The 11,185-nt window shown below is 40.3% G+C and overlaps 3 protein-coding genes across 3 annotated transcripts; 1 reads left to right on the top strand and 2 right to left on the bottom strand.

Moving 5' to 3' along the window:
• Window positions 1-74: 74 nt before the first annotated feature.
• Window positions 75-278, bottom strand: BDR25DRAFT_201786 (uncharacterized protein; the record flags this gene model as incomplete). Its single annotated transcript, XM_033684399.1, has 1 exon — window positions 75-278. A coding segment is annotated over one exon (204 nt), but the record flags the coding sequence as incomplete, so codon positions are not given.
• A 1,240-nt stretch (window positions 279-1,518) lies between these two features.
• Window positions 1,519-3,744, bottom strand: BDR25DRAFT_347511 (uncharacterized protein; the record flags this gene model as incomplete). Its single annotated transcript, XM_033694273.1, has 4 exons — window positions 2,559-3,744; window positions 2,175-2,272; window positions 1,911-2,101; window positions 1,519-1,860 (listed from the first exon to the last, which is right to left on the bottom strand). The coding sequence occupies exons 1-4, from the start codon at window positions 3,719-3,721 to the stop codon at window positions 1,519-1,521; spliced, it is 1,794 nt and encodes a 597-aa protein (XP_033539789.1). The 5' UTR covers window positions 3,722-3,744.
• A 1,641-nt stretch (window positions 3,745-5,385) lies between these two features.
• BDR25DRAFT_246912 (uncharacterized protein) lies at window positions 5,386-5,616 on the top strand (the record flags this gene model as incomplete). Its single annotated transcript, XM_033685941.1, has 1 exon — window positions 5,386-5,616. A coding segment is annotated over one exon (231 nt), but the record flags the coding sequence as incomplete, so codon positions are not given.
• Window positions 5,617-11,185: the final 5,569 nt, after the last annotated feature.

Below are 11,185 nucleotides of genomic sequence, written 5' to 3'. Positions count from 1 at the left end.
CACGTTAAACAAAGTTTTCTAATTAATGAGGCTAACAATACCTGAACTGTTGGAGAAATCGCATAGTTATATGTCGTCTTCCCTGTTGCATCCCTGCGTCTAGTGTCTACTCTCCGGCTCGGCAGATATTTCACCACTTTATTATGCCTACTATAAGCCGCCCTAAACAATCGCGTCTGCAAACAGTTGTTAAGAACGTTCTTGTCTGTATCATGCGCAATTAATAATTTTAAACATCTTAACTGGCCTTTTTCTGCAGCCCAACTGATTGGTGTTCGCCTATTCTAGTCCTTCACCTCTAAATTAACAAACCTATTAGCATCTAAAATTTTCTTTATTATTTTAACACTCCCTCTCTCTGCAACCTAGTGTAGTTGCGTCTTTAAATCCTTGTCTTTTACATCTAGGCTCACTCCGTTGCGCCGTAGCACACCATACGTCCGATTGAAATCCCGCAAACATGCCTAAAACACTAGAGTCCACGAATAATTATCTATCGCGTTAACAGTACTGTTGACCACAATTAGCTGTGGAATTATCGGTTCGATATTGTAACAGGTACAAAGGCTCATCTAGGTTTGCTTGCTGTAGTCTTTGCGGTCCTTCTTAGCGTTGGCGGCGAGGAGTTGGCGGATTGTGTTTGCTTGGCCGAACTTAGCGGCGATGTGGAGAGGTGTGTGGCCTTCGGATGTCTGTGCTTTGAGCTACTGAGCAATAAGGGACACAGTTAATTTAGAAGGATTTCGGTCTCCTCTCGTGGCAGCATAGTGGAGCGGGGTAAAGTCGGCCTGTATTTATGTTATTACTGCCATTCATAGCGGATAACAATTAAGTGAAATCTATTTCTGGACTTGACCTTGCGTTACGCCGGGGGGAATAACGTGAGCAATGAAGAGCTAGCGCGAGCTAGCATGATTCGTGCCTAAGCTCGCCTTGAGCCAACATAAGCCAACAAGATTGTGCCTGATTTCCTCCCCGAGCAGCATGAGGAGGGTCCAAAATTGGGCCCCAATCAGTTCGTAGGGATGTGAAGTGTCAAGATGAACTCCAACCTGGATGGGACACAATGGGTGTGAGAACGAGTCCTGCAGATATTTGTTCAAATACCTCGTCAAGCCGTCGTGCTTTCACTTGGATTTCTGTCATGATAAACGGCTTGCTTAATTCTAAGTATCTAGAGGTATGGCTGATATTGATACTGAGCGTAGCGCTGCTGCCTAAGCATAGCAGCGTCATCGCCACTTCGCAGTCGTAATTGCTACCACGATGCTATAGGCGACCTAAACTAGTGCGACAGCAAGGCCTGCACTCGATTCCCATGACAATATTGATAGTAGATGTAAGGGGGTTTGGAGGCACTAATTCAAGATTGTATATACTTCAAGACATTTGGATGAAGATTAAATAATAGGCAAGAAGTTATCAAATAAAGAGGCATGGTTTGTTTCAAATGGTATTCAATTCTATTAAAATCCTAAGGCTTTAAAACTGCCGGGCCTACAATTACGTGTGCTGGTTCTAGTCTGGTCGATCCTCTGAGCGGGAGGTTGCTGGCGCTGGGCGGGGGGTTGCTGGCGCTAGGCAGGGGATTCTGCTGGCGGCAGGGCGGCGGGGTGGACTTGGTAGCGAGGCGGGTGGCGGTGGAGGGGGACTTGGGGGTGGCGGAGGGGGACCTAGTGGCGGCGGAGAGGGCAGGTTTGCTGCTGCTGCTGCTACCGCTATCTTGTCCAGAGCTTCAACCATGCTGCTAAAGAATTGTCGAACTTCAGCGTCGACAAGAGGGGCGGCCACAGGCGGGGCGGCGGCACCGAGAGCGGCGGCAGTAGCAGCATCACGCCGGGCAGCAGCGGCGTCACGGCGCTATATCAGTTCGTTAGAGGAGGCTTAGAATTAGTGATATGAAAACTTACCTCGATCCAGCTGAGGGCGAGGGCGAAGCACGCGACTAGAAACGCAAGGACCACGCCTACATTTTGAAAAGTAAAATATACCTGCTCGTCGGAGGGCGCCATGGTGCTGGTGGTGCTGGTGGTGCTGGTGGTGCTGCCGGTACTGGTGCTACTGGTTGTTGGAGGTCGGAGGACAAGATAAGGAAGGTTGTCTAAATGAACTTAGTTCTGTTTGCAACTTAATTCGCAAGTGCGGCCAATGTAGCCTCCTTGTCGCTTTCTTACTAAATGGTCGCTCTTTCCTACGAGTTTGTGAATGCTCTACATCTCGCTTGGACACATTCCCATCCGCACTCCTTGAAACGAGGGCCGCACTCGTGCACCTTTTCTCTTTCACAGAGCTTCCACTGAGTATTGACTTGGCTGGTCTGTAAATTCGGCTCCCAGGTCCTGACCCATGTATAGGACTTAGGAATGTTGACCGAATCGCCTTCTACTTTAGTCTCAGCGGCTGCCTGTTCCATTTGTGCTAGCCAGGCTGTATCAGTAGGATCACCTGGAAAGTCGCGACTGACCGCCAACGTGATACCATGGTAAGTAGATCGTATCCGATGCAGGCAGTAACGAGTGATACAATTTGGATGAGGGCATTGGGACCAGGTTACACACTTTCCAAGGCGAAGAAGGTTATGAATATTATAGATCTGATAGCATTCTGGGGCTTGGTGTTTCCGCTCCAGATCTCGAATTTGTGAGAAAGTGTAGTCTGGACACTCAGCCGTCACTAGGCTTCCTCCAAAAAGTTCTGGGCTAGCGGTGCTCAAGTGCGGACAGATGTATGCATACTTTTTACGAAGAGCAGTAGAGAGCTGATCATGTGTCGTTTCTTTATCGTTTCCTATTGTCAAAATTGGGATAGTTTCATCAATGGTGATGGTGTGTCCTCCGTGGAATCCGATATGCGGTCCCGATTGTCGCCCTCCTAAGCCGGCCATAAACTTGTTATGAACGTCATTTTCATGTTCCAATTGACAGATATAATCCGTGTTTTTCATGACGCGAAGCGCTCGTAAGAGGCATTGACCAGAGAATGAAAGGTGGCGGCAGAGTCGAAACGGCGCTGCAAGACCCTTGCATATTCGAATTTTCGGTGACAAGCTCAATTCCTCGCTGGAGAAGTATTTCATTTGGTGTGTTGTGCGGCATCCAGAGCAACCGGAGCGGTGGAGGCTAGAGTTCGGCGGCGCCAGGTCACACTCCCGCTCATAATCGTCTTGCAGTCGCACTTGTACATCCTGCCTGAGGAGGAAGACGAACTGGAATATTTGCTTCATCGTTAAAAAGCCGCTCCTGAGTTCGGGTGCAATTCGATGCGGAGCAAGGCCGGCTCGGAATTTCCTGCAAACCCGTTGCATGACGAGCCGAGCAACGGGTGATAAGTAGCTAGCAATTTCTAATATCAACTCCATAGGAAGTCGGTGGAAAAGATTGCGCGTGCAGTTGTGCGCATACGCAGATTCGGAGGCCAAAAGTAGTTGCTCAGGCACGGGGTCGCCATTTGCGACGTACAAGCCGCGCTTTACCATTAAACCGTGTATAGTAAACCATTTGAGGATAGCTTTAGCCCTTCTCCAGTAAGAAGTAGTTTGTGTCGTTTGTGTCGTTGACGAGTTCTGTCCAGTTATGGGGAATCCCTGAAGGTTTCGCGCACTCAAGGTCCAATGTGATTCGGAGAGGAGAAATAACTCAGCGTGATACCATGCTTCGTCGGTGCGAACGCGCCGCTTCAATTGCCCGGTAAACATAGGTTTTGTGTCTTGTTGGAGGGACATAGTGGAGCTTGAAGATTCCTCAGGGCAGTAGGTAGAGGTGGCAGAATTATTGTTGGATTGGTTAACGAGCAAGTATTAATCTTCCTTTTCGGAAGCTTGGATGACATACCCATTTTTCTCGCTTGACGCACGGGCTCACCTGGCGCACACTTTGCTCAGGAACACTAAAATTGTCACATAATACTAACTCCACTAATATAGACCTGATTTTGGAAGCGCTTGCAGCGTTAGAATCCCTAGAGTTTAGAGAAAAAGTTAATATCACTTAAGTTGCAAAAAAATATAGTGTTAAATAATTAACACTGTCACAAAGGTAGCGCAGGGTCTAGGGCTTCTGTGCAGAGCAATATAAGAATTAACAACTTTTAAACAACTATTAGGAAAAGGAGCTCTTAGAATACATTAAGAGACTGTGTAAGTAAGGGCTACCCCCTATAAGAAACATGCTACGCAACTTTACTACTAAAATAAGCAGCAAACAGGTAGGGAGCTTGTAGCTAGACTAGTTCCTTAAGTGTTACTAAGTTAACCTAGTATTAAAGTAGACTACTAGCATTAATAAGAAGAGGAAGAGAGGTAATTCTGCCTTTAAATACGCACTATATTTTAATCTTCTAAAGCGTAAGATTAAACAATACAATATCTAGCTAAAAGACATGTATAATATAAATAAAAAGAGCTTCTTAATTAGGGTGCTTTTAAAGATAAAGCAGATCTTCTCCTAGCAGAAGTATAAAGAGGGTGGGATTAAGCAGATAGTTTAGGACAGCAACTGCAAGTAGATAACAACAATTGCTTATATATGCGCTAACAGATCCTCTTTCTCTCTAGGCCTTATCTACTAGGCAGTTACAGGTAACATTTAAGACTTATAGCTTTAGGACTTTAATCCTAAGATATATAAAGCTTTCTTTGCTTTATCTTTAAGTAGATAGACTAACAATAACCTTAGGCTTTAATAGCTTAAAATAATTTTTAATAGAGAAACTAAACTAAAGGCGCAGCAGAGATACTAACTTCTTATCCTTAATAAACATAGATCCTATATAAACATAAAGTTTATTAAGTACTGTAATAATAATAAGATCCTCCTAGCTATCTATCCCTTTTATAGTACTTATACACTTTAGCTGCTTAACATCTGCTTGTTTAAGCCTCTTTTATAAGCTTATACCTACAAGATAGCACAGTTTATAGAAGAATCTTAAGCTTTCTCTGCTATTACTAAAAGGAATTTCTTCTGCATGTTCTAGGCAGCATAGGAGAGAGCTTTTACTGCTAAGAACGTCCTCTTAGGGTTTAAAACCTGCAGTTTTTATCCCTTTAAGCCTAACATTATTCTAGACTAATTTAATAACCCTAAGGCTAAGAGACCTTCCTTTAGTAAAAGCTTAAGGTTAGTGCTTACAGCTAAAGATTAGAGGAAGATTACTAAGCTTTTAAGATTAGTTGTTAACAACATATACAACTCTAAGGCTTAGCAGCTCTTATAAACAATCTACTTACTGTCTATGCAGAACATCTTCTTAAAACTAGAGGTTCGCAGCCTTAAAAAAGCACTAGTTAATAAGAAGAAGTGTTAGCAAAAAAGTAAAGCTTTCTAGCTTAAACTTTCTTCTAATCTAGATAGTAGAGCAATTTTTTAGAGCCTAAATAAGGTCTAGCAAGCTTGTAAGCAAGAAACAAAGAAAGCAGAAGCAGCAGAGGCAGAGAGACTTAAAAAAAAAAAAGATGCTAAGCGCAAAGCTGCAGAGAAAGCAGAGAAGGAGCAGGTTATAGAGGAGAGACAGCGCATGAAGGCTACTGCAAAGGAAATCCGACTCCAAGAGCAGGCTCAGAAGCAGCGGGAGAAGGAGGACAACAAGCAAGCTAGATTAGCAGCTGCGCAGCTCTAAAAGGACATCTAATATGCTAAACAGGCTAAAAAAAGGAGCAAACAACATTCTCTTAGTCCTCAGGATGATGGTGGTAATGAGGAATCAGTTGTAGAGGTTATCGCTGCCCCCCAGCTGACGAATCGCCGAGGGCGACAGATCAGCCTTCCTACTAGGTATCGCGACTAGATAATGACGTAGTTTTATTCGCCGTACCCTATTGCCTGTTACTCTACAAAATCTTGCGATAATTCGAATTATAGTGAGCTCTAGAGCTTCAAATCTATGATGATGATGATGATGTCTTTATTTCGCCCGGCTCTAGCCTAGAGGGCACTAGTATGTTATTACCTAAGCGCTTCCTTGGTGATGGCTTAACTCCTCGTAGCCCTTACATGCCTCCTGCTCCGCTATCCGGCGTAGTTGTTACATATCCCCCTGATTGTAATTTGTAGCAAGCGTTCTTAAAGTCTCTTCTTTAAGTGTTCAAAGTCCTTTTGTCGGCGAGTGAAGCAGAGCCTGCTGTTATATGGGGTTAGTATTGAGCGTCTCTTTTCCACTATTGTCTCTGTGGTTCTGGGTTCCTATCTTCTTTCTTGCTCTAGGCGGCCTGTTGCTATTGCGTACCTAACTGTCATCTTTACTGTGTCGATGTCCGGCGACCATTCTGCCGGGTCTGCTGGTGCCTTTCCCCCTAGAAAGAAGGGGAGGTTTCCTCTTCTAGTCTCTGTTTGCTGAAGCATTTGTATTCGGAGTGTGTCCCATCTTCGGCATCGGAAGAGGAAGTGCTGAATAGTTTCTTCTGCCTGACCACATATGCACATGTTCGAGTCTGCAGCTCCTATTCGGTTCAGGTATGTGTTTAGCCGTGTCATCCCAGTTCGTAATTGTGCTAGTATCTTTGCTTCTCGCCGGGTCAGGGCGTTGTAGAGCTTCAAATCTATGTGAGGATATTGGCTGAAATCCGTGCGCCAGGTGAGGCCGTGCGTCAAGCGAGAAAAACGGGTAATCAGACGTCTCGCTTAGCGCACAGGCATCTAGTAGACGGCTACTAATTGCCTCTCTCCCTTCTTTCCTCTCTACTCTACTATACATCTTTCTAGTAAACATCAGATATATGGCCACGGATCGCTGGGCTTCTGTAACCCTAACTTCCTTATTCCGTTTAGGGCGCCGCCTAAGCGAGCAGAGAACGACTAGAACCTCTATTATTGTCAGATTGAAGCACTGTTTCTGGGCTTCCTGAGATGAATGATGGGTTTGGATGTGATGTATGGGATGATTAATTGATTGTATTGATTGTGTTGATTTTTCGATCCTTTTTCTGCTCTACTCGTGTTGCTCGGCTTTTGTTTTTCCGATCCGAGTCCCTCGCGCACTAGCCCTATGCGCGACCAGCTTGCAACATGCTGCAATTTGCTGCAATTTGCTGCAACATGCTGCAAAATGCTGCAAAATGCTGCAAAATGCTGCAAAATGCTGCAATTTGCAGCAACATACTGTTCGAGCTTATTGCTCGTACTATGTAGCAGCTTTCGTCAAACGCTCCTCCTGTCTTGACAGTAGGTGCGCATATCTGACAATTATTTACTGTAAATCTTGCCAAGCCTTTTCTCTTATTAGTTTAAAAAGAAGCTGGATTAATGTCTAGTTAGCTTATAAAACTTTCTACTACTTTTGTAAATCTTCTAGATTTTTAAGGCAAATAAATATATTTTCTATGTTTATTATTATATTCTAGATGTTTTAATGCAATATTATAATGCTGTGTTCTGTTATTAGTAGCCTAAAGTTTGCTCTACCTAGCCGAGAGGATCCCACAACACAGGCCTGTGTTGTGCCGGATTCAGTTAGCAGGCCCTAACACTAAGCAAAATTAGATACTAAACTAACCGCAAGTTGCTATACGCGTTACATTTTAAGCAATTGCCTGCACTCTAAAGTTTTGTATAAAAAAGTAGTAGCTTAGACTCTAAAACTAAAGATTCTTACCTTGCATCTTAAAAAACCTACTAGCGTAGGTAGTTTTTAGTTAAGTTAGAGTTTTGTTAGAGTAAAAAGAAGTTTACAGTTTGCGACTAAGCAATCGCGGGCGCGGGCGCAGGGCGGGGGCAGCGAGAGGAACACGCACAGTGGGAGCTTGCGCAGCCTACAACACTAGCAACCACTATAATTATTAACACAGCAGGTTAGTGTCTATTTTCTAGCAGTGCTTAGCGCATAAAAATGCTTTTACCTATTAACTTGCGTAGTTAATTTTAATTTTCCTTTTTGTAGAGCACGCGCACACAGGCTCTACAGGTTTGTCGCACTAGCAGCCGCGCCTGCTGACTACAACAACTACTGCAACAACAACAACTACTATTACTACTAACATAACAGGTTTCTTAACTTTCTAGCTATGCTTTTAGGCATTAATACCTCTAGCCTAGTGACTGCGCAGTTTAATTTTTCCTTTTATAAGAACGCGCGCACAGTCTCTGCAGCTCGCACAGCAGCTACAAATCCTAGTAGTAATCTACATAGATTTAAGGTCTCTATATAATTGCCTAGTTAAGCTAGGCACTACTAGTAAAAAGTAACTTATAATTAACATTATGTTACTTTGCAAATTGTATAAGAAGAGAGAAATTACTAAGATAAGGTAAATTAATAGTAAAGATAACTTAGTAGATGCATGTATAAAAAAAACACTAAATTAGGCTCTTTAATTATTAGTCCTAACTAACTGCCTCTCTGTCTAGATAGAAGCATCTGTGGACCGGCTAGATCCTGTGCGCAAAGATGCCCTAGACTAACTAGACTAACAACGCCTTTATATAAAGCCTATCTCTTTTATTTATTTTTATTATACACACTTATTTTTCTTATTATAAGATTAGAAGAGAAGGATATGTAAGAAAGACAGTCTATTTGTCTAGTATATAAGAAAAGAAAAAGCCACTACCTCTTACATATAGTAGTCACAATGCAGACCACAGCTCTGCTATATGCATAAGGTGTAGGCATTAGCTTAGAAGTTAGCTAGCATATAACACTTAATAAAAGAAGAGGCACTAGTAGTGCTGTTGCAATAATAAGCACATAAAGTTGCTAGAACCTAACTACAACTCTAGACTAAGACTGCACAGAAGTACCCCTTACAACGCACAACCTTTGCTGCTTACAGCTGCAGATTAGTGCTAGCAGGCAAGACAATGTTAATATTATAGAACAATAAAGCTGCTACATGCTGCTCCTTAGCTTATTTATAATTAGCATTTTATATAAAGAGGAAGCAGAAGAGCTAAAGGATTTATATATTTATGCTAAGACGCTAAATAAACTGCTAATTAGTAGTAAAACTAGTTAGAAGAGTAACACAGATGCGCTCTAGGCCGCTAGACTGCACAAGGACGTTAAAGACGCCCGCACTAACAGCGCTGGTAGTAGAGTAGGAAGGCTGGAGAGACATCTCTCTGTATCTGTGTGTGTGTGTGTGTGTGTGTGTGTGTGTGTGTGTGTGTGTGTGTAGGCAGAAGTATCTATCACTGTTAGTACTGTACAAAAAGAGAAAAGAGCTAGGGAATTATACAGTAAGGCTTAAAAAGTAAAGGATAAAAAAGAGAAGGTAAAGAAGAAGAGAAGACCTTATTATATACACCTCCCTACGCACCTGCCTACGCAAAGATCCCACACTATTATAGCACAAAACCCTACATAAAACAGCTTATACACTGCTAAATTACTTACAAGGCAAGCGCATAAAGGCTAGATAATAATAGCCTAAAACACTTTACACTATTTATAGAGCTATTTATATAGTGTAACTAGCCTATTTTAACATACAGCATTACTAAGGTAAGTCTTAATAAATAAAGTAGAGTAAAGGCAAAACGTAATTAGATAGACCTACATAGATAGAAGAGAGGTAACATGTACAAAAGGCAACTTTTTAGATAAAAAGAAAAGTTGCTAGTGTCTATACGCAGTAGTAGTGTTATAGTTTAGATATAAGTAATTACACATAAGCAGGACTATGTATCTATGTTACATAATGCTTGTGTGTAAACCTTTATGTGTAAACATCTAAATATTCTCTTTTTTCTCTATACAGAGGAAAGATAAGAGTAATAGAACTAGAAACATGTTGCCCTTACCTTACCTACCTTGTACGCTGTGCACACTGTACACTACTCTTACTCTTGCTACTTAAGTGCTTATACTATAAGCAGCTAGCTGTTAGAGCCTATTTAACACTAAATATACTTTATAAAGACTTCTAAAATCAGCTTTTAAAACCTAAGCTTTTAAAACCCCCTAGAATTACTATTAATAAAGTAGAGAAGTAAGAAGTAGAAAAAATACTTACTAGTTAGCTTTACTAAAAAATACTTAAGTACTAGGTAAAATAAGTAAACTATAACTCTAATTTAGTCTAGTATAAAGCTTTAAATTTTATTAGTTTTTTATAAACTAAAAGCTTTTTATAATAAGCATTTAAATTAGCTAGAACTTTTAAAAGCTTTATGTAAGTAGATTAAAGCTTTTAAAGCTAGTATAAAAGGCATAAATTACTAAGTAGATAATAAAGTATAACAGTAAAAAGTTAATTTATAGTTATATATAATAGTATTATAACTTTATAGATATTACACTAGAGAGGTTTAATAGTAAGCTGTTAGACACCTTTAGACTTTTCTTTTTTTTTTCTACTTTTCTTTCTCTTTTTTCTTCTCTTCTTCTTTCTTTTTAGACTTCTGCTAAACCCCCTCTACTTTATCTTTAGCTGCCTAAGAGTGCTGTAATATCTGCTTAAAAGTTAAACACTAAAGCTTTTAAAGCTAAAACTTAATAAAGCGGCTTAGTATTTTACTAGAATAAGGCTACCTAGACACTAGCTATAGAAAGACTAGCTTTCTAACTTTTTATAACTTATGCTACTTACACTAGGTTTTAAGCAAACTCTAAAATAGCTTTAAAGGCCCTCTTTTTATCTTCTTTACTTCCTATGTTTTAGGCTGCTACTTATAGCTTAAAATAGCTCTAAAGAACTAGAAACTTCTTCTTATAATAAAAAAAACCTACATGTGTGTTAGTAAACTATACCCTAGCAGTATTAAACTATATTTATATAAAGTTATATTTTTTATTATAAAAGGTATAATATTTGCAATTTTTTAATTTAAAAAACTAATAACTAAAAAATGTAAGTTAAAAGCTATAAGTAAGAGTATAGACAGCCTAAAAGCAGATAACTTAAAAAGCCTCTAAAGAGGCTCTAAAAGAGATGTAAAGCAGTATAGTAGTTTCTTTTTAACACTATAATTAGTTAGTAGACTAAGCTGTAAGATGTTAAGTGTATAATAATACTTACATAGTAGAGATTTAGAGAATAGCGAAAAAAGAAACTAACTACATTAACTAAACTATATAAGTAATGTAAGTAAACACTTATTACTATAAATAATGAATTTACTATATTAATAATAACTATACTGCTAGTTACTACTAAATAAAAACATTATAATATAAGTATTATATTAGTATTATATTAGTATTAAGTTTTTAGTCTAGTTTTTTTTAGTAACAGAAAATTTTTATTAGAAGG

This window comes from Lindgomyces ingoldianus, assembly GCF_010093535.1.
Source record: "Lindgomyces ingoldianus strain ATCC 200398 unplaced genomic scaffold BDR25scaffold_65, whole genome shotgun sequence".
Taxonomy (NCBI): Eukaryota; Fungi; Ascomycota; class Dothideomycetes; order Pleosporales; family Lindgomycetaceae; genus Lindgomyces; species Lindgomyces ingoldianus.
This window is presented reverse-complemented; position numbering and strand designations above follow the sequence as displayed.